The sequence below is a fragment of the Zonotrichia albicollis genome, chromosome 7 (genome assembly GCF_047830755.1).
Source record: "Zonotrichia albicollis isolate bZonAlb1 chromosome 7, bZonAlb1.hap1, whole genome shotgun sequence".
Classification (NCBI taxonomy): domain Eukaryota; kingdom Metazoa; phylum Chordata; class Aves; order Passeriformes; family Passerellidae; genus Zonotrichia; species Zonotrichia albicollis.
In genome coordinates, this window is record NC_133825.1 from 19,578,003 (window position 1) to 19,599,425 (window position 21,423).

Here is a 21,423-nt window from a genome sequence, read left to right on the forward strand (position 1 = left end):
GGAGCACTGGTCCATCAGGATGCAGCAGTGACATGGAAAAAAATGAGTTAGGAAACATTCATGTCCAAAACCCCAGAGTCCCTGCCTTGGAGGGGTCAGCTTGGAGTGTTTGGGGCTCCTGGGTGCATGTGGAATGGGCCCACAGAGCAGGAAAAGATGCAGGGAATTGTAACTCTGGAATAGCCTCATCACTGGAGCAGAATTTCATTAAATTTGGGAAGATTGATCAGGAAGATTAAATTGTCTTTTAATTCCCCAGAACAATTTTTTCTCTAGTTCTTCCTTTTCCCAACAGCATTTTTTTCACTGAAAGGGGAACTGGAGCAAAGTTAGAAGGTGCTGGGTGAGATTTTTCCTGATTTTTTGTCAGAGCCAGATAATTCCATCTTTAATTCTCTGGGATTTAAACTGAGGTTCTGCTGCCATCTAGCTTAGACACCCTCTGGTCTCAGCCAGCCCCCAACAGGCATAGGATGTGTTTTTCTTTGGAAAACTTCAGAAACAAGGAGCCAAAGGTGCAGTTTGGGATTTGCATTAACTCTCAAGGCCCAGCAGCTGTGATTTTTCTGCCTTTTGTCTCAGTTATGAACATTAATACAGAATTTATCTGCACTCCTCAAAAGAGTTTTAGCACAAACCCCAAAGTTGTAATTACCAAAAAATACCCTTTTGCTTACAGAACAAGGATTTCAAAGTTTTATTTCTAAATTATAGAATAAATCTTAAAATAGTTTCAGATATTGGAAGCAAAGAGGCTTGTTCAAAAGTGGAAATTTAACTAGATTATAGAAATATAGAGATATAAAATTGAATATATATTTAGAGAGAGATATAAAAGTGAGATATATTTTATATAGAGAGATTTTATATATAGATATATATAGAGATATATTTTATATATAGAGATAGCAAAGACGCTTGTTCAAAAATGGAAATTTAACTAGATTATAGAGATACAAAAGTGAATATATATATAGAGAGAGATATAAAGTGAGATATATTTTATATATAGGAATATAAAAATGAATATATATAGAGACAGATAAAAAAGCGAGATATATTTTATATATAGAGATTATATATATGCTGATAGATATATTTTATATAGATAAATATATATATTTTATATATATAGATAGCAAAGAGGCTTCTTCAAAAGTGTAAATTTAACTAGATTATAGAAATATAGAGATAGAATAATTGAATATATATAGAGAGATATAAAAGTGAGATGTATTTTATATAGAGAGATATAAAAGTGAGTTTAGCACCAGGAGCTTTCCTGGTGTTAAAAAGTGATTTTACTGCAGCAATAAAAGTTTTAACAGCAGAATTAATTCCATGGGGAAGGAAACCACTTCCCAAGGATTCATCTAATGGCTTTATCCCCTTTTCCCTCCCTCCTTCATCCCACAGGGGTTCATTCGAGGATTCCACCACCAGGTTCTACACGGCGTGCGTGGTGGAAGCCTTTGCCTACTTGCATTCCAAAGGGATCATTTATAGGGACCTCAAGCCAGAGAACCTCATCCTGGATCACCGAGGTTATGCCAAGCTGGTGAGTGCCCCAAAAAATCCCCCCAGCTTTGACCAGAAAGGGTGAGGAGCAAAATCCCCCCACAGGGTCCATCAGGGGATGCTGAGAGGAGATCAGGGCAGGGTGGTGTCATCATCATCACCATCTGGGATGTTTTCCTGACTTCCAGCAGGGCTCAGGGCATGGCTGAGCTGAGAAATGCTGGCTGTAAGGTCACAGTCTGAAGCTGCAGCAAGGGAAATATAGGTTGGATATTTGGAAAAGGATTTTTACAGAAAAGGTGATAAAGTTCTGGAATGGCTGCCCAGGGAGGTGGTGGAGTCACCATCCCTGGATGTGTTTAAAACCAGACTGGATGTGGCACTGGGTGCCAGGGTTTAGCTGAGGTGTTGGGGCTGGGTTGGACTCGATCTTGGAGGTCTCTTGCAACCCAACCCAGTGATTCTATGAATTCTCTGAATTCTCTGACTTCTGTGATTCTTGGGATTCAGGTCCATGCTCCTGGAATGATGAGACAAGAGCATCAGGAGAAAGCCACCTGGCTGTCTTGGCCAAAAAATAACCCCAGAACTCAGGAAAGGCACTCTGCATTTTAGGGGTACCCCAAATGGCAAGGAGAGGGGCAAGAAAGATGAAATAGGTCCCTTGGTGGGAGGTGCTGCAGGATGTGGGTCCTTGGGAAGGACAGAAGCCCTAAAAGGAGCTGGCCCAGGAGGGGCTGATGGCCCATGGGGGCCAAGGGCTCTGTGTCTTGGTTTGGGGGCTCTTTGGGGACAGTAACTCAGCCCATAATCACAGCCTGGTGGCAGCCTCCATGTGTCACCTCCTGAGTGACATCAGGATTTACCCTCTGGGGCATTTCCCTGAAATTGGGGTTCCTAGGAGGTAGAGGAGGATGAGGTGCAGCACTGTCCTTCTCCCACCCCAGGAGCATCTGGGACTGGGTCTGTGCTGGTCCCTCAGCAGCCCCCAGCCCCTCAGGCATGTCCCTGAGTGTCCCAGAGCCCTGTGACCCTGTGGGTTCCTGACCAGCCCCAGAGTACTCATCCTGAATGGTTTGAGTGGGAAGGGACCTTAAAACCCATCCCATTAAAAAAAAAAAAGGTCGTGTCATGGACAGTTTCCACCCTGCTGCCCACTTGGAATTCATTTTGAAGGATTCATCCTTCAAAATTCAGCCTACAGTGTGTCTTGTAGACTTCACTTTTACTCCATTATTTTGCTTTCCATCTTCTCCTAAAATCCCAGAATCCCAGGATGGTTTGGGTTGGAATGGACTTTAAAGCTCCAAAATTCCACCCCTGCCACGGGCAGGGACACCTTCCACTGTCCCAGGCTGCTCCAGCCTGGCCTTGGGCACTGCCAGGGATCCAGGGGCAGCCACAGCTGCTCTGGGCACCCTGTGCCAGGGCCTGCCCACCCTGCCAGGGAACAATTCCCAATTCCCAATATCCCATCCAGCCCTGCCCTCTCGCACCTTAAAACCATTCCTTTCCCATGTTAATTTAAATTTAAAAGAATGAAAATAAAAATAAATCAATCTGAGCTGTGAGTGACAGCAATTCCAACCCCCAAAAAACCCTTGGTGCTGGTGTTTGCTTCCCTGATGGGAATTTTCCCAAGGATAAATCAGCAAAAAAGGTCACTGTGGTTCCCTGGTCCTGGAACGACCCTCAGTGCTTTAATTGAGAGAAAATTCCCATGAGGAATCCTCCTTTCTGCCTTGTTTCACTTCAAGAGGAGCAGAGCCCAGGGCTGACATTCCCTCTGATGCCCTGCCCTGACTCTCTCCTGCCCCTTCCCCCAGGTCGATTTTGGCTTTGCAAAGAAAATAGGATTTGGAAAGAAAACATGGACTTTTTGTGGCACCCCGGAGTACGTAGCCCCCGAGATCATCCTGAACAAAGGTCATGACATTTCAGCAGACTACTGGTCCCTGGGAATCCTGATGTATGAGCTCCTGACTGGCAGGTATGGGCATCGAAATTCATCCCAAGAGTTCTGCCCTTCTCACCCTGATGAGGCCAGGGCAGGGGCAGGGCTGGGACAGGGAGCTCCACGGTGGCTTTTCCACTCAAATCATCTTTTTTTGGCTCTAAGTGGGCTGAACATAATGGGAAAAGAGGAAGGGTTTGGTCCTGAAGGGTCTGGAAATGGTGGGGAAAGGGGAAGGGTTTGGCTCTGAATGGGCTGAACATGGTGGGGAAAGGGGAAGGGTTTGGCCCTGAATGATGGGGAAAGGGGAAGGGTTTGGCTCTGAAGGGTCTGGAAATGGTGGGAAAAGGGGAAAGGTTTGGCCCTGAAGTATCAGAAAAGGGAGAGGTTTTGGCTCTGAGTAGACTGAACACAATGGGAAGAGGTGAAGAGTTTGGCCCTGAAGGATTTGGAAATGGTGGAAAAAGGGGAAGGGTTTGTGCTCAGCTCTGGAGGTTTGATTCTGAATGGTCTGGAAATGCTGGGGAAAAGGGAAGGTTTTGGTCCTGAAGGGTCTGGAAATGATGGGAAAAGGGGAAGGGTTTGTGCTCAGCTCTGGAGGTTTGATCCTAAAGGGTCTGGAAATAGAGGGAAAAGGGGAAGAGTTTGGCCCTGAATGGTCTGAAAGTGGTGGAAAAAGAGGAAGAGTTTGGCCCTGAAGGGTTTGGAAATTATGGGAAAAGAGGAAGGATTTGGCCCTGAAGGGTCTGGAAATCATGGGAAAAAGAGGAAGAGTTTGACCCTGAATGGTCTGGAAATTATGGAAAAAGAGGAAAGGTTTAGCCCTGAAGGGTTTGGAAATGATGGGAAATGGGGAAGGGTTTGGCCGTGAATGATGGGAAAAGGGGAAAGTTTTGTCCCTGAAGGGTCTGGAAATGGTGGGAAAAGGAGAAGGGTTTGGCCTTGAATAGTCTGGAAATGGTGGGAAAAGGAGAAGGGTTTGGCCTTGAATAGTCTGGAAATGATAGGAAAAGGGGAAGGTTTTGGCCCTGAATGATGGGAAAAGGGGAAGAGTTTGGTCCTGAAGGGTCTGGAAATGATGGGAGATGGGGAAGGGTTTGGCCCTGAATGGGCTGGAAATGGTGGGAAAAGGGGAAGGGTTTGGCCCTGAATGATGGGAAAAGGGGAAGGGTTTGGCCCTGAATGGGCTGGAAATGGTGGGAAATGGGGAAGGGTTTACACTCAGCTGGGGAGGTCCCTCACTGCTGGAAAGGAGGAGGCAGATTGGGCACCATCCATCCCGTCCCATATTTAATTTGGGATATCACTGCTGCTCTTGGCTTCCTGGAGCTCCCTCACCTCACCCCCAGGAGATCCATCCCCTCCACCTGCCCATCTTTCACATACAGCTCCCCATCCATGGAAAGCCAGTTAATCCCCACTGGAAGCAGGAATCACACAAAGATAAGCCAGGGAATGCTGTTCAGAGCCTCCTGCCTTGGGCTGTGATGGGAAGAAGAGCTTTAGCATGGAAAACTTCTTTTTGGTGTTCCCAGAATTCCAGAGCTCCTTGAGAAGTGGTTAGGATCATGGGAAGCAAAGCATTCCTGGTTGACATCTACCTTTTCTCATCTGGGTGTATTTTATTAAACTTTAATGCTGTTTTAAAGTCAATTTTTTATGAAAGACAAGTTTTTAATTTTTTTTTTCCTTCCCTTTGCCCCCTGAAGTCCCCCTTTCTCAGGCCCAGACCCCATGAAGACCTATAACATCATATTAAGGGGAATAGACATGATTGAATTTCCAAAGAAGATTGCCAAAAATGCTGCTAACTTAATTAAAAAACTATGCAGGTAAGTGGATGTAAGAATAAACCAAAAAAGCCTTGATGATGTTTGCAAAGAAATGAGCTGGGCAGAGGGATTTAGGATTTGTTCTTCCTTTTACAGGGACAATCCATCAGAAAGATTAGGGAACTTGAAAAATGGAGTGAAAGATATCCAAAAGCACAAGTAAGTGTCTTCTCCAGCAGCCAACTCCAGAAAGAGGCATTTCAAACACCTCAATTTTCCCCTAAAAGCCACTTCCTATCCATAATGTAAATTCATCCTCCCTTTTGGTCCCATGGGAGGGGTTACATGAGGTCTTAGGAGTTTATTGGGATAAGAACCATTCCAGGAAGAATTTCTCCCATTCCCAAAGCAGCAGGAATGGATTGGGTGGATATTTTTGTGGGAAGGCTCAGGGTTCATCCACCACCTCGAGCAAACCTGAGGAAAACCACGAGTGGGGCATCCTTGAGCATGAAGTTGGGAGTTAACCCAATTCTACAGGGATAAAAGGTTTCCTTTGGGATGGATCCATGCTCTGGAAGGGAAGGAGCAGCTTCCAGGACACCAGCAGCAAGGAATGGTTCCCATCTGAGCATTGGTAATTTCCACTTGGGCAGTGTCACTGCACACTCTTCCTTCTTGGTCCCCAAAAGAGATGACAGGAAAAATTCCAAAGGGATTTGAAGGCAATGTCTGTGGGAGATGAAACCTGTTGTTCAAGCAATTTTCTGTTCTTTTTGTGCTACACCTGTCTAACTGCTGGATTCTTCCCTCCCTTTCAGATGGTTTGAAGGCTTTAACTGGGAAGGGTTACGGAAAGGGACACTGACACCTCCCATAATCCCAAGTGTAAGTTTTCCTATCATTGTTTTTTCCTCCATGGGCAATTCCTGTGATGCTGTGAGCTTTGGGCAGTGGTACACTGGGTTAAGTGGGAATAATGTGCTTTATTTTTTCTGGAGGTGCTTGAAAATTCTATTTAGGCACATTCCCAGCTGAGCTTGCTCTCCAGGCAGGCTCTTCCCTGGGAAGGCAGTGTGAGGAGGGCACAGCCATGGAGAAACCCCCTATGCAGCAGGGGATTGAGACAGGATCACCCACTCCAGCTCATTTTCCTTTCTCTCACCTGCTCCACTTGTTTCTGCATCTCCTTTCCCCCTTTCCATGGAGAGCTGCCCCTTCCACCCCTTCTCTCAGCTGCGTCCCCTTCCCTTCTCCTTTATTCTCATTTCCTTTGCAAAGGCAAGCGGGATTTGGATGCCATCTTCCTTTTCTTTCACATTAACCTTCCCTTCTGTGCTGCCTTTTGTGCCCGTGGCCCTCTGTGCTCTGCATCCATGTCCTACATGAAAAGCTGTTGATGTTTAACCGGGAGCGGGCGCGGAGGGACAGCTCCGCGCGTTTTCCTTTGCACCAAAGCCCTTCCTTTGATGTCTTTGTGAGCTCCCAGCCCTCAAAGCCCCGCTGCAAAGGGAAACCAAACAGGATTAGCTGACAGAAATTACCTTGGCCCCTTCTGTCCTGCAGCCTCCCCTCCTTGTTCCAGCCTAATCCCTCGGGATCACCGGGAGAATGCCATTAATGGGGGTTTAATTGCACCCCATTGCTCCATCCTGCAGCTCCTGCAGAAGGGGAAGGCCCAGCTCCAGGGGCTGAGTCTGCCATCCCAAAGTTTGCTTAGGGAAAGAGCAGGAGGGTTTCCATCCCCCCCTTTTAACCCTGTGGGATGCAGGAGCTGCTGGAGTCAGTGGGGAAAGCAGGACTTGGCAAATCTCTCCCGTAACAACTCAGAAATGTTTTAGAGATCAAAGCTGGGTTTGGTTGGGTTTTTTTTCTTTTAAGCTCAAGCTATGAGCCTGGTTTGGGTTGGAAGGGACCTTTGAGATCATCCAGTTCCATCACCTTCAATGGAATATACCATTATCCCAGGTTGCTCCAAGCCCGGCCTTGACCTATTTTTAATGCCTATTCATTCATCAGCAGGATCACATTGCAAGTCAGGCAATAAAGTCAAGTTTGCTCCTTCACATTTCCTGCTTTAGGAATGCAGGATGTCCATATAGCCTGGAAAAACCCCAAGATATCTTCCTAACTGGTTATGGATTTTTAATTTAGTAGAATTTCCAATCCTGCTCTTACCCCACCTAGCAAGGCTGACTGGAATAGATGGGAGCATCCTTCCCTGTTCCAGGCTGGCCCTAATCCTGGTTCAACCCAGCTCATCCTTTCCTGGAGCTCTTGGGAGTAGCAGCTCCTCCAGACCTACTCCTGAGATCCTCTCCAAACCCATCAACTGTGAATTTTTCTCAATCCTACTCCAGCTCGTTTTCCACAAGTTCTTTTGGCAAAGTCCCAATTGCCACTCTGAAAAGGGACCCAAAATACAGCTCTGGTGGCAGACATCCACTTTTCCTTCAATCCACCTCTCCTTGTTAGCTGGGAAAGAGCCAGCAGGACCAAACACACAGATCAGTTAATTTTTCTATTTTTAAAAAAGGCTTTTCCCAGCTCTTAAACTCTCATTTCGTACATGGCTGTGCCAGTGAGGCAATCAAAGAGCTCTTGTTCCATGGGATTTTTGGAAAGATCCCAATTTACAACCTGCTGCTAGGACACTGCTGAGCCTTGATATCACAGCTGGAATCTGTGATTTTACCTCTCCTTAAAAGCTCAGGACTCTGCCAAAGATGAGCTGAGCAAGCAAGGGGTTAAGGAGCCCCAACAAAGTCAACAGATCCAGATAATCTGAAAGAAATTAAGATTTTGTAAAGTGTTTTTTTTTTTCCAAAATCAGTTCCATAATCCTGATTTGCCTCAAAAAGTGTTCAGCAGCAGGAAAGTGCTGATGCAGTTGGGCAGCACATTAAATGTAGGGCTGGAGTTGGAGCTCCTGTCTTTTCCCAAGGCTTGCAGCAGCATCCGGCATCAAATGGGAATCTCAGGAGGGTTAACAAGGCCAGGTGGGTTGGGGCAACCCCTGAGAGCAATCCAGGCTGGATACTGGGAAAAAAATATTCCTGTGGGCAAAAATATTCCTGTGAGGGTGGGCAGGCCCTGGCACAGGGTGCCCAGAGCAGCTGTGGCTGCCCCTGGATCCCTGGAAATGCCCAAGGTTGGACTTTGGGGCTTGTAGAAACCTGGGACAGTGGAATGTGTGGGACTTTAAGGGACTTTAAGGTCCCTTCCTACCTAAACCAAACCATTCCATAATTCTGGGATTTAATGACTGTCCGTTGCCCCCTGGCTCAGGCTCTTCCCAAATGAAATGTCTGAGAACAGCAACAAGTGTTTTCCTGCTCTGGGTAAAGCTTAAAGTATTAAATTTCTAGTAAGTCTCTCATTCTTTTGGGCTGGAGAGTTGCTGGTTTCCTCTTTAATTGTTTATTTTTTTTTATTGTCTTGACTTTATCAAGTCCTCACTGTAAGAAAGTTTCCTTTGCTGTCACAAAGCAGGAAAACCATAAATTCTGTAGCCAGGGTAGATTTCAAATGTCATGGTTTCCAAAAAGAAATGGGCTTGGCCTTCATCCTGGGAAGATGGGTTTCTCTGGAAGGATCCAATGTCAGGAAACTCCAAGGCAGCATCCTGGATCCATGGATGGGAAATCCTGGGCTCTTTTCCCAAGCCTGGTATGATAACCTTGTGGCAATGGGTAGGAAAACTCAGGAGAGCAGGGGAGCTGGGTGAAATCACTGGGAAGGCAGCACTTCCCTGCCTTGCTGGGGATTCTCTGGGATGCCCATGGCTGTGGGATGCAGAGGGAATGCCAACCCTGGGATGAACATCCCCTTCTCCTTGCTCTTCCCCCTGCAGGTCGCGTCTCCCACGGACACGAGCAACTTTGACAGCTTCCCAGAGGACAGTGACGAGCCACCCCCTGACGACAACTCAGGATGGGACATAGATTTTTAATGTTCTTTCTCTTACCTGCTTCTGCCTTGCTGAGGACAGCTTTTCCTGGGACGTGGCTGCCAGCGGAACGGGAAGACCGGAACGGGGGAGGATTCGTGCTCGGGGTCACCACGATGCCTTGATTGATGCTGCTCCAGTAACTCCAGTGGCATTAGGACTTCTTGCTTAGTGACAATAGTGCTCTCCATGTTTTCTGTTGGAACGTGACCTGGCTTGGGCACGGTGGTCCTGGCACAGAGCCTTGCTCCGGCACAGAACTCCTCTTCTGTGGCCACAGAGATCCTGGCCCACTCTTGATTTGCAGAGTGACAGATCCGTAGAGTAAGAGGCACTTAAATTCCAGCTGCTTTTTTCCCTAGGATCAGTAGTAACTTATGAAGTGCTGCAGCTACTCCAGTGCAGGATTTGGGCTATTCCCACCCTCTGAGCTCCACAGGGCAGCGCTGGAGCCCAGGAGAAGCACGGGCAAAGCGCTCCCGTCAAAGCAGTGGGGAATGTGTCCTTTTCCTTCCCTAGCAGTATTCCTGACGAGACTGAATGTTCCCTTTCCTCCTTGTTTTGGAAACATTTTAGCTCAGCCTGGTCAAACAAAAGCACAACTGCTGCAGATGCTGTCGAGGCAGAGGTTGGGTCGCTTCCCTCACGTGGCAGCACCGCCTTTGGGCTTCAGTTCTCCTTTCCCTTGGTACCAACACATGCACGGAAAGAGAAAATCATGGAATGAATCCATTGTACATCCACTGATCTGTTCTACATCTATTGATCCACTGTGCATCCATTGATCCATTTCACATCCATTGATCCATTTCACAGCGCTCCAATCACGGTACTGAACAAAGCGACAGCAGTGTGATCGGGTATAAAATTAAGGATAAATTGGAAAAATTAAGGATAAATTGGATCTTTTGGGGCTCAAAGGGAAAAACAGGAGACCTGTGATGTCCTCTCGAGGTGCTACATCCATCCCTCACCTGGGTAGAAGCCTGTCCCTGACCCTTCCTGTCAGGAATATGTAGCAGAGGCTCCTTTCTCCCTTTTGGTGGTTCCATGTCTGCATCTCTTCCATGTTTAAAAAATCTCATTAAAATAGAAATCCTGGCTCTGGTGGAACACTGCCAGTAATCCTGATGCCTCTCCAGGCTAAGGAGCTCCACAGGAGAGTCAGTGGAATTCAATGGGATATTGGAAGATCCCTTTGAGCTCTCCAGCATGCCAGGTCCACATGACTGTGTTTAACACAGGGGTGACCAAATCCATATGGAAAAAAGAACTAGGGAAAACAATATTATCAGGACATGCTTTTCCCTCACTTCTATTGCTTTTCCTTTTTCTTGAATTGCCTCCTCTGGTTTATAGGATGCAGCAGAGGGATCCTGTCCTGGGTGCCCATTTGTTGCATACACACAGGACCGAAAGTTTATCCCATTATCCAACAGGAAACATCAGCTTTTGGGTCTCTCTGAGAAACCTGGCCCCCAAAAAATCACAGAGTCATGGAATGATGGGATGGTTTGGGTCGGAAGGGACCTTAAAGGTCCTCTCATCCCAGCCCCATGGGTGAGCAGGTGCTGCCTCCTTTCAATCCCAGCTGCCAAGAGCTGACCGTGGAAAGATCAAGTCTTGCTGACAAGGACTTTTCCCTCATATTACATGGAAAAGATCTGTTTGAGCAGTGAAAAATTCCTTCCCTGATGCTGAATCCCAACTCTTTTGCATGTTTTTCATTAAAGGATGTAATCAGAAGGGTATTTTGACAGATTGGGCCGTGTCTGCTCTTCAGCATGAGCTGGGCTGTGTGACACCTTTGAAACTGTGGCTCTGGAATTCCCTGTGTTTCCCAAAGGGTGAGGCCACACCTCTGGCACAGTCACTTCTGCTGTTCTTTAACCATTAAAACTTTGTTTGCCTTCAAAATCCCAGGGAAAAGGCAGCGCCTGCTGGCTTTTCCACCTTTCCCCAAGGGATGGACAGCACTGAGAGCCAAGGCTGAGCACGAGGGCTAAAACATTCACCAGGCATCTTAAATAGGCCTAAAAGCCAAAGGCTTCCCTCCTCACATCCCCCTGGACTTTCCCTCCATGGGGACAGCTTCCTCTAGGAGTGTGTCCCAGGATGGTGGCACCCGATGCAGTTGGCAGGCAAGGAGGGCAAAGCACCGCAAGGATTTGGGGATCAGCCTGAAAAAGTGACAGGAGGGAGGGTCTGGAATGGGCTGAGCAGTTGGGGTTTCTTTTTCCTGTCCCTTTTTTTCTTTGTGCCAGGCATGGGAATTGACACCTGCAGCGTGCACTGTGCTGAATCTGAGTTTATTTTGATATCAAACACCTCACTTGACTTCCATGGCCTCCCTCTCCTGAGCATTAACACTTTGCATATGTATATGATAAGCCTTCAGTTATGATAATATATTTAAGTTGCTTTATATATATATCTCTGTATATCCACAACAAGGGATTGCCTCTGTGTTTCCACCTCCTGTCCTTATTTGTTTGTCTCCTTTCCTGATCTATGGGACGACAGCGTTTTTAGGGAAGGGGGAATCGGCTCCCATGTTTCCAGAGGGGGCTTTGAGTGGTGTTGTGGCTTCTCCTGGAGCTGCACTGCCCACAGCAAACTCTTCTTCTCCAACAACAGGACCACGAGCAGATATTTCTGTAAATAGGTATTTTCGTGTCGATGTTTTGTGGGTCACACAGGACTTTCTGTTCTTTTCCAGTTCCATGGCATTATTCCTTCATTTTCTTATTTGTAATGTAATGTTTTTAGGTCGAGGTAGACTTGAATCAATGTCATATTTGTCAGTATGATTAAACTTTCTGTCAGCTGTCCTGTTCACCCACCCGTCCCATAGTTCTAGAACGTCACTGGCTATCTGGCATTGTTGCAAGTGCCTTAAATCCATGGCATCTTATTGAGAAAAAGAAAAAAAAGAGACAAATTTGGTGTTATGCTGCATGACAAAGACAAACACACCTCAAACCGTCGTCCTTTCTTAGCTTGCTGCGTTTTACAGTTCTTTCTGCTACCGATTTCTAAGCCTTTATTATCTGATCTCGATGAATTCCAGAAATGATGACGTCGTTCTCTGATTTCTGTTCAATGTACCAGAGCTGTGTATCTGTTAATGAGATACAGAGTCATTTCTGTGAAATGTATAAATGTGATGTGCGGGTCAAATTAATCTCTGACATCCTAGCAGTCCGTAGACAGGTATTCCTGTTTTGCTAAGCTCTGCAGATCCCACCCATCCGTGCTGTCCCACACAGCCCTCCCTGGGGAATCTCCCACATGGGAAAAATCCACCCTGGCAGCATTTTCCTGACCTAGAACCCTGGTGCAAAGACGAGGCTCCTTTGCACCACTCAGCCAAACAGGATCTGTGCTTTTCCCTGCATCCACGGGGATGAGCCCTGGAAGCTCCTCCACAGCTCCCCAGCCCTGACACCAAGACTTGGGTGCTTTTAGGGCTTTCTCAGAAAAAGGGGAAATTCCCATTTGGAGTTGCCTCTCCCCCCAAGTCCCGATTTATGCTTGTTTTACCCCAGCCCTTTGTTTTATACTCTGATTTTCTCTCCTTCCATGGCAGAGGTTTTGTTTGTCGGGCCGATGTCGGCCATCGGCCGCTTGCACTCTTTGGATGTTGACTGAGGAAATTTTTGGGTTTATTTTGTTTTGTTTTGTTTTTTTTTTTCATAAACTTCCATGGCTTTTGTTTCGCTCTGTACTCCCCCTGCAGCTGTAATTGCCGAGTGCCTGTTGTATACTTTATAGAGTTGAAATAAAAATAATTACTTTTGAATGGCTGTCAGTGGGTTTCTTCCAGAGCAGGAGCTGAGTTTGGGAGAGATCTTGTGGATGGTGGTGAAATGTGGGGTTACAAGGGTTCTGCTCCCACAATTCCCACACAGAGCAGCTGTGGCTGGATCCCTGGAAGTGCCCAAGGCCAGGTTGGACAGGGCTTGGAACACCCTGGGATAGTGGAAGGTGTCCCTGCCCATGGCAGTGGGTGGCACTGGATGGGCTTTGATGTCCCTTCCAACTCCAAATCATTCTGTGATTTGATGATGACACAGAGGTGAGCAAAAGCTGGGAGAAAGGAGCAACAAAACATCCTCTCAGGAGAGGAATAAATGTGGCAACAGCCCAAGGAGGAGCTGGCAATCATCACCAATCGCTCTGCGGGATGCAGCAATCGCAGCTCGAAGTTAATAATGCAATAAAAACCTCAGGGTGACGTGGCCCTCACCTGAAACCGCCAGGGGAGCACCGAGATTTCGGGGCGAGGCGTGGCTCTCGTTATTCCAGGCTAAAAATAGGGAAGGCAGGAGGGGTGGCCGGGCTGTGCCGGGGATGTCGCCCGGCCGTGACTCAGCCGCTGCTGACGGCACCTGCCCGCCGTGCTCCCGAAACCTTCCCAGGCAATTATTAGCCCGGCTTGAGCCATCCGGAGCTGGAACAGCTGATCGTGGATACCGGGACAGCGATACCGGGAGAGGGGGGGCGTTCACTGCAGGAGTTGCCGCGTCCGGGATCCTCCACCCCGGGGATTTGAGTGGCGCTGCTCCAGCTCTTCGTATTCCCATTTAAACCAAGCAGAGAAAAGAAATAACCGGGAGCCGAGAAAAGCCGGGTTAATTAACGGGGGTTAATTAATTTGAGTTAATTACCGGAGCGGGGAGTGGAGGCGCGATGGCGCGGCGGGGCCGCCAGGGGGCGCCTTGGGGCCGCTCTGCCCCGGTGGGGGGAATGGGGGGGGGGGTGGAGGGAATGGGGAGGGAAAAATGGGAATGGGGGGGGAAATTGGGAAGGGGGGGGGGGCGACGCCTTTGATGTCCCCGCATCAAAGGGCCCGCAGCTCCCCCCCACGGCCCCGGCTGGGGTCAGGGGAGCAGGAGGAGGACAGCGAGGGTCCCGCCGTGTGTCCCCCCCCCCGCTCCATCCCCGTGTCCCCGCACAGCGCCCGGCGCGGGGGGATGGATGCGGAGCAGCCCCTCTCCTTTTCTTTCCTTTCCTGCCCCTTTCCTTTCCTGCCCCTCTCCTTTCCTGCAAGGCTGCGCTGGCGCCAGGAAGGACGCGGGGGAGGCGGCGAGGAGAGGAGGGGAGACTCAGAGGAGACCAAAGGACCGACTCTGCCATCGGGGGAGGGCGGGCGGGCGGGCGGGGGGCTCTGCGCACCCACAGCGGCTCCCACCCACCACGGATGGGGGCTTGCACAAGGGGAGCGTCCCCCCCGTCCCTCCTGCCCGTCCCCTCCGTCGGGCGCGCCCGGCTGGAGACAGCGGCGGCGTCGGGGAGTGCGGAGCATCTGGCCGGGACCCGGGGGAGGAGGGATGATGCTGGATGGGATGGGATGGGATGGGATGGGATGGGATGGGGGGGGGGGGGGGGGTTCTGCCCTCGCCCTTGCGAAACCCCCTCCGACCAATGCGGGAGCCCTCGGGGCGGGGTGGGGGCGGCTTTGGGGGCTCACGGGCACAGCCTCTCCCCCCACGGGAACGCTTTGAAATCGCAGCCGGCGGGCCCCCCGCCCCGAGGGGGCGGGCAGGAGGCAGCCCCGGGGGTATAAAGGCGGCGCAGGAGCGCAGGAGCCGCTGCTGGCGGCTCGCTGCTGCTCCTGCTGCTCTTCCTCGGGGACTCTGCGGGCATGGAGGGCACCACGATGCGGGGGCTGGTGGCGCTGCTGGCGGCGCTGAGCTGCGCGGCCCCGGCGGGGCGGGCGGCGGCGCCCGGGGCTGCCCTGAGCTCCAACGCCATCAAGGGACCCCCCCCGGGAGGGGCGGCGGAGACCAGCGCCGCCCCCGCACCCCCGTTCGACGGCAGCAATAAAGCACCGCCGGCCGCCACCCGACAGGTGAGAGAGAGCGGGGATGGAGGGGACACACAGAGGGGATGGAGCGGCGGGACAGCGGGGATGGAGATGGACACACGCCTACAGTGGAGAGGGACACACCGGGAGTGGAGATGGGACACACAGCGGGGATGGAGCGGCGGGACAAGGGGGATGGATGGGGACAGATAACGGGGATGGAGGGGGACACACACTGGGAGTGGAGTGGGACACACAGCGGGATTGGAGAGGGACACCGACTGGGAATAGAGGGACACACCTCGGGAGTGGAGATGGGGACACACACCGGGATGGAGCGGCGGGACACTGGGGATGGAGGGGAACAGACAGCGGGGATGGAGAGTGGGACACAGACTGGGAATAGAGGGACAGACACCGGGGGATGGAGGGGGAGACAGCGGGGATGGAGAGGGACACACACCTACAGTGGAGGGAGACACACCGGGAGTGGAGATGGGGACATGCAGCGGGCATGGAGGGGGACAGAGACTGGGAATAAAGGGATGCAGACCGGGGATAGAGGGGGACACAGACACGGAATGGAGAGGGACACACACCGGGGATGGAGCGGCGGGACACCGGGGATGGATGGGGACATAGACTGGGAATCGAGGGACAGACACCGGGGGCTGAAGGGGGACACAGATCGGGAATAGTGGAACGCGCGCCGGGAGTGGAGATGGGGACACACAGTGGAGATGGAGGGGGACATAGACTGGGAATAGAGGGACACACAGCGGGCATGGGATGGAACCCGTCGGGGATGGAGTTGAGGGACACATTTGGGATGAAGGGTGGGACGTCGGGGATGAGCACACCCACACCGGGAGATGGAGAAGGGGACAGACACAAGCGATGGAGGGGACACCGAGGGTGGAAGGGATAGAAGAGGGGGGACACTGGATGGATGGATGGATGGATGGATGGATGGATGGATGGATGGATGGATGGATGGATGGGGGGACACTCCGGGGATGGAGAGGGGGACACCAGCGATGGTGGAGAGGCACGCACCGGGTGATGGGGACACAGACACACCGGATGGAACGGGGACACCTGGGGCATGGAGGGGACACCGGGGTCGGAGGCTGTGAGCGACACACGGGGGATGGATGGAGCGGTGGCGCCGGGCATTGGAAAGGGAGCACCCCGGCGATGGAGAGGGGGGACACTCGGCGATGCCATCGCCCCGCTGATCCCCCGCCCCCTCTGTGTCCCCCAGCCTTTCCCGTGCACCGAGGACGAGGAGTGCGGCCCCGAGGAGTTCTGCGGGAGCGCGGCCCGCGGCGGGGGAGCCCCGCTGTGCCTGGGCTGCCGGCGGCGCCGCAAGCGCTGCCTGCGCGATGCCATGTGCTGCCCCGGCATGAGCTGCAGCAACGGTGAGGGCTCGGCACCCCCGGGCAGGGGCTGGGGATGGGGCTGGGGAGGGTCCCAGGCGTGGCTGACAGCCCCGATGTCCCCGCAGGGCTCTGCACGCCCCTGGAGCCGCCGCACGGAGCGGCCGAGCTGGACGAGACGGGCACGGAGGCGCTGCCCCGACGGACGCCCGCTCCCGCCTGGCTGCCCACGGCCAAAGGTGAGGTGTCCCGGCTGCTGGCACCCCCTGTCACCCCTGAGGCTGCTGTCCTGCCCTGCTGTACCCTAGGCGTCAATCCGGGCTGACCCCTGCCCTGAGATCTGTCCGGGATGCCCATCCTGCATCTCTGACCCCCGTGGGATTGCTCTGGGATGCTTCCCTTTCCCTCCTGTCCCCTTCGGATTGCTCTGGGATTTCTCTCTTCCCTTCTACCCCTTTGGGATCACTCTGGGATGCCCCCATACCCACTAACTCCAGAAGCCAAACCCGGGATGCCTCCCTTTCCCTCCTATCCCGCTTGGGATCGCTCTGGGATGCCTCCCTTTCCCTCTTGTGCCCTTTGGGATCACTCCAGGATGCCCATTCTTCCCTCCTGTCCCCCTTGGGATCACTCCTGGATGCTTCCCTTTCCCTCCTGTCCCCTTTGGGATTGCTCCGGGATGCCCCCATCCCCACTAACTCCAGAAGCCAAACCTGGAATGCCCACCTTTCCCTCCTGTCCCCCTTGGAGATCACTCCTGGATTTCTCCTTTCCCTCTTGTCCCCCTTGGGCTCACTCCTGCATGTCTTGTTTTCCTCCTGCTCCCTTTGGGATCACTCCTGGGTGCTTCCCTTTCCCCTTTGTCCCCTTTGGGGTTACTCCAGGATGCCTCCTTTCCCTCCTATCTCCTTTAGGACCACTTTGGGATGCTTCCTTCCCCTCCTGTCCCCTTTGGCATGGCTCTTGTCTCCTTTGGGATCGCTCTGGGATGCCCATCCTTCCCTTCTGTCCCCTTTGGGATCACTCCTGGATGCCTCCTTTCCCTCCTGCCTCCTTTGGGATGGCTCTGGGGATGCCTATTCTGCACCTTTTTGCCCCGTGGGATCACTCTGGGATGGCTCCTGTCCCCTGTGGGATCACTCCGGGATGGCTCCTGTCCCCTGTGGGATCACTCCGGGATGCCCCCATCCCCACTAACTCCAGAAGCCAAACCCGGCATGCCCACCCTGCCCCATGAATGATGCCCCCCAGTGTCCCCTGGGCCCGGCTGAGCGTCCCCTCCGTGTCCCCCCACAGGAGAGGAGGGCGACTTCTGCCTGCGCTCGTCGGACTGCGCGGCCGGGCTGTGCTGCGCCCGCCACTTCTGGTCCAAGATCTGCAAGCCGGTGCTGCGGGAGGGCCAGGTGTGCACCCGGCACCGCCGGAAAGGCTCGCACGGCCTCGAGATCTTCCAGCGCTGCCAGTGCGCCGAGGGGCTGGCGTGCCGCGGGCAGCGGGAGCACGGCCCGGCCGACGCCTCCCGCCTGCACACCTGCCAGCGCCACTGACGGACACACGGACACGCGGACAGACAGACGGACACCTGCCTGCGCCACTTACCGACACACGGACACGCGGACGGACAGATGGACACCTGCCAGCGCCACTGACCGACACACCGACACACGGACAGACAGATGGACACCTGCCAGCGCCACTGACCGACACACGGACAGGCGCCGGTGGCGCTGAGCCACACATGGACAGACAGACGGACACCTGCCAGCGCCACTGACAGACACACAGACACACGGACAAGGACGCGCACGGACAGACGGACACGTGCCGGCGGCGCTGAGCCACACGCGGACAGACACACGGACACGCTGAGCCACATACGGACGGACAGATGGACACGCGGACAGACAGACGGACAGGTGCCGGCGGCACTGAGCCACACACGGAGACGCGGAGAGACGGACGGACGCGTGCCGGCGGTGCTGAGCGACAGCACGTGGACAGACAGACGGACAGGTGCTGGCAGCATTGAGTGACAGACGGACAGACAGACGGACAGGTACCGGCGGCACTGAGAGACGCACAGACAGACAGATGGACAGGAGCGACACACAGACACACGGACGGGACAGGTGGACGCGCCCCCGTCTCGCCTGCGCACATGCCGGTGGCACTGAGCGACGCACGGACGGGACAGACAGACACGGACAGGCTCCGGCGCGGCCGGAGCGAAGGTTGTTTCTCAAGGGAACTTCTCCTCAGCGACTCCTTGCAGTACGTTACTGTGTTGTGAATACTCGAGCTGGCACTTAGCTGTACGCGGCGCCGGGGCTCCCAGGGACTGCCTTCTAGCGAGCTGTTATCCCGAGCTCTCCCCGCGCTCCGGCCGCGGCTTTGGGCGCACTGGGTTTTTCTGGGACGCCCCCGAGTGCGTGCGAGCGAGCGAATAAACTCTGTAAATTCACCCCGAGATGCCTCCAGTCCTGCCCGGGGAGGAGAGATGGGGCGGGGGGGGTCCATCCTCAGCATCCCACGGGAATGGGATGGGTTGGCACTGGAATGGTTGGAATTCCTTTTTAGGGATTCCACTGGTGCCCTCTGGAGGAGAGGGAGCGCGGTCGGGGCTCTGGGAAGGGCTCCTGGCAGCAGAATCCCTGTCCCTGATTTTGGGAGGGAAGAGGGAGCGAGGGATCACTCCCGGACTGACCACTGGTGCTGCCCATCTCGACCTTGCTCCATGCACAATAAAGATTTATTTTTCCCTTCATTTGGTGGTTGTTCCTGCGGCTCTTCAGCATTTTGGGGTGGCTTGGAGGGAGGGAAAGCTGCGAGCACACGTTTTTCCCCACCCCTGTTTCAGGTGAGTGGGGAGCCTGGGGCTGCAGCTGCATCCCTGCAACCTGGTTAAGGGGTTTGGGGTACAAAACTTTCCCTGGACACCCCAAAAGCGCTTTGCACCCAATCCCAAACCCAGCACAGTAAGGTATAGGGGAGCATCCCCCAAATGCTGCCTGCTCGTGGGTATTTGGTGCCTTTGGGGTTGGTGCTGCTTCTTTAGGGCATTGAATTCCCTGGAGAACGTGGGGTTGTGGAATAGAATAGCAGCCCCACTGCAGCTCTGGCAGTGCTGAACCAAGGAAATGTAAAGGAGAGAGAAGAGTCCCAGGGAAAGATCATTCCCAGCTTCCTTCCAGCTCTGGAAGTGGCTGAGAACAGCCCAAACTGCCCCAAACTGGAGGGTGAAACACTGATGGTCCTTCAACCACCTGAAACCACTCTTAAAGTCTCTCTGGAGCAGCTTTTAATGGAGTCACAGCACGAACTGGGGGTTGAAGCACCCCCTGAAAGAGTTCCTGACTCACAGGCTGGAGATTAGTGCTTGAGTCACCATCCCAGGATGTGAAAATTAAAAAATAAAAAAGAAAATATATATAAATAAATAAAAGTGGCTTAAAGTACTTTTAAAAATCATGCTTAAAAAAGATTGCCCAACATGCATAATAATATAATTATTTTATTATCTTAATAGTGTTATGCCCACTAAGATTCAGTGGCACTGAAGGGACCTGGCTGTGAAAAACTGAAGGGGCCTGGCTAAGAAAAGCACCAGGAGCTGTTCAGATGGGTTCAAATCTGCCATGAACATATTTTATGTGTTCACATTTTATCCCTAGGACATTTAAACCACTGTCATTAGGGTCAGGGCTTTTTCTCCAGAGAGTGAGAGGGACCAGCACAGTTTTGACACCTCTGCAGGCAGGGAAAAATATTCTTGTGGGGCATTAAACACCATTTCTTGCCCTCTTGGGTACATCTTTGTCCTCCGCCCTCTTTTGTTTTGTTCAGGTTGGCCATCTCCACACCTGTCCTTTCTTCTTGTGTTTTGATATTCCTAATTTCCCAGCATGGGGAAGGAAAAAAGAGCATTTTTAGCAGTCATTCTGAGGCAAGAGGAGCTCAGGTCAGCCCTGATTGCATCTGTGTCCCGTGGTCTGTGCCCAGCAGGATGGATGCTACCACAAACCTCTCCAGAACCATTTATTTCATGGATAGATTCCACAAAAACAATGGTTTTGATGGGTTTTATTCCCTCCTTTCCCCCCTCACCACGTCTGCAGTCAGGATCTCTTCCCATTTCTGCCCCTTTTGGACTTTCAGGGTTTGTTCTCTAGGTAAATCCAAGAAATGTGATTTAGTAACATCCCTTAGGAAACAAAAAATAATGAGAATATGACCCTGTGCCTGTTAAGATTAAACAAAAGCTGTTCTTGAAGGGAAGGATTTCAGCCTTCCCTTGGCCCTGAGCATTCTTCTGCCCCCAAAACCTGAACCCACTCGAGGTCTGCAACATGTTGGGAGGTCAAACACTGCTCCAGCAGCTGAGGAATGGGGATGAACAGCCCCTGAGCCCTGGAGATGTGGTCATAGGGAGAAGCAAAGGCTGCTGTGTCCCCTTTCCCATGGAAACATGGGTGGGTGGCAGTGGCATTCCCTGAGGAATGGGCAGGTGACATCACCAAGGTCCCCCCTGGATCCTTCCCCACAGTGACAGATTCTCCTTATCAAAAACGCCTGAGCAAATTCCTTGCCAGCCCCAAACCAACCCAACAACAACAACAATAATTAAAAAAAAGGCCTGTGGGAAGTAGAAAATATAAAACTTGGGGAAAAAATGGAATGTGTGGAGCCTCTGAGTCTGGCCTGGTTGGTGTGTGCTGTCTGGGTCTCCTGCTCTGATCCACAGGGAAGGAGTGAGAAACCCCAGCCTTCAGCTCCTGACACACAAAGCAGTGACCCCAGCTGGGAAAGGCATCTCAGGCTGCACTTCCACACCAGTCCAATTTAATTTTTTTCCCACCAAAAATATAGGAAAGCCCCCTTTTTTCCTAAGCAAGAGGAGAGTCCATAAAAGCAGCAGGTTTTGGTGGATGGAGAGCTTTGGCACCCCTGGTGTACTCCCTGCTCCTGCTTTCAGGGCTGGAAGAGCTTCAACAAAGCTCTGTGAGGTCCAATATTAATATTTATAATCATAGAAATCTGTAAAG

General features: G+C 52.0%; 2 protein-coding genes across 5 annotated transcripts in view; both read left to right on the forward strand.

Moving 5' to 3' along the window:
- The window catches only part of PRKG1 (protein kinase cGMP-dependent 1), a 368,158-nt gene extending 355,273 nt beyond the window's left edge, over positions 1 to 12,885 (forward strand). For all 4 annotated transcript variants that reach the window (XM_074544544.1, XM_074544546.1, XM_074544545.1 and 1 more), the window contains exons 13-18: positions 1,417 to 1,558; positions 3,345 to 3,508; positions 5,182 to 5,304; positions 5,401 to 5,463; positions 6,066 to 6,132; positions 9,098 to 12,885. In XM_074544544.1, the coding sequence (XP_074400645.1) occupies positions 1,417 to 1,558; positions 3,345 to 3,508; positions 5,182 to 5,304; positions 5,401 to 5,463; positions 6,066 to 6,132; positions 9,098 to 9,196 (658 nt within the window). In that variant the 3' untranslated portion in view covers positions 9,197 to 12,885. The remainder of the gene's footprint in view (positions 1 to 1,416; positions 1,559 to 3,344; positions 3,509 to 5,181; positions 5,305 to 5,400; positions 5,464 to 6,065; positions 6,133 to 9,097) is intronic.
- Positions 12,886 to 14,595: 1,710 nt separating this feature from the next.
- DKK1 (dickkopf WNT signaling pathway inhibitor 1) lies at positions 14,596 to 19,145 on the forward strand. The gene is made up of 4 exons (XM_074544548.1): positions 14,596 to 15,047; positions 16,267 to 16,423; positions 16,510 to 16,620; positions 17,678 to 19,145. Exons 1-4 carry the CDS (start codon positions 14,841 to 14,843, stop codon positions 17,926 to 17,928), a joined length of 726 nt encoding a protein of 241 aa, XP_074400649.1. The 5' UTR covers positions 14,596 to 14,840; the 3' UTR covers positions 17,929 to 19,145.
- Positions 19,146 to 21,423: the final 2,278 nt, after the last annotated feature.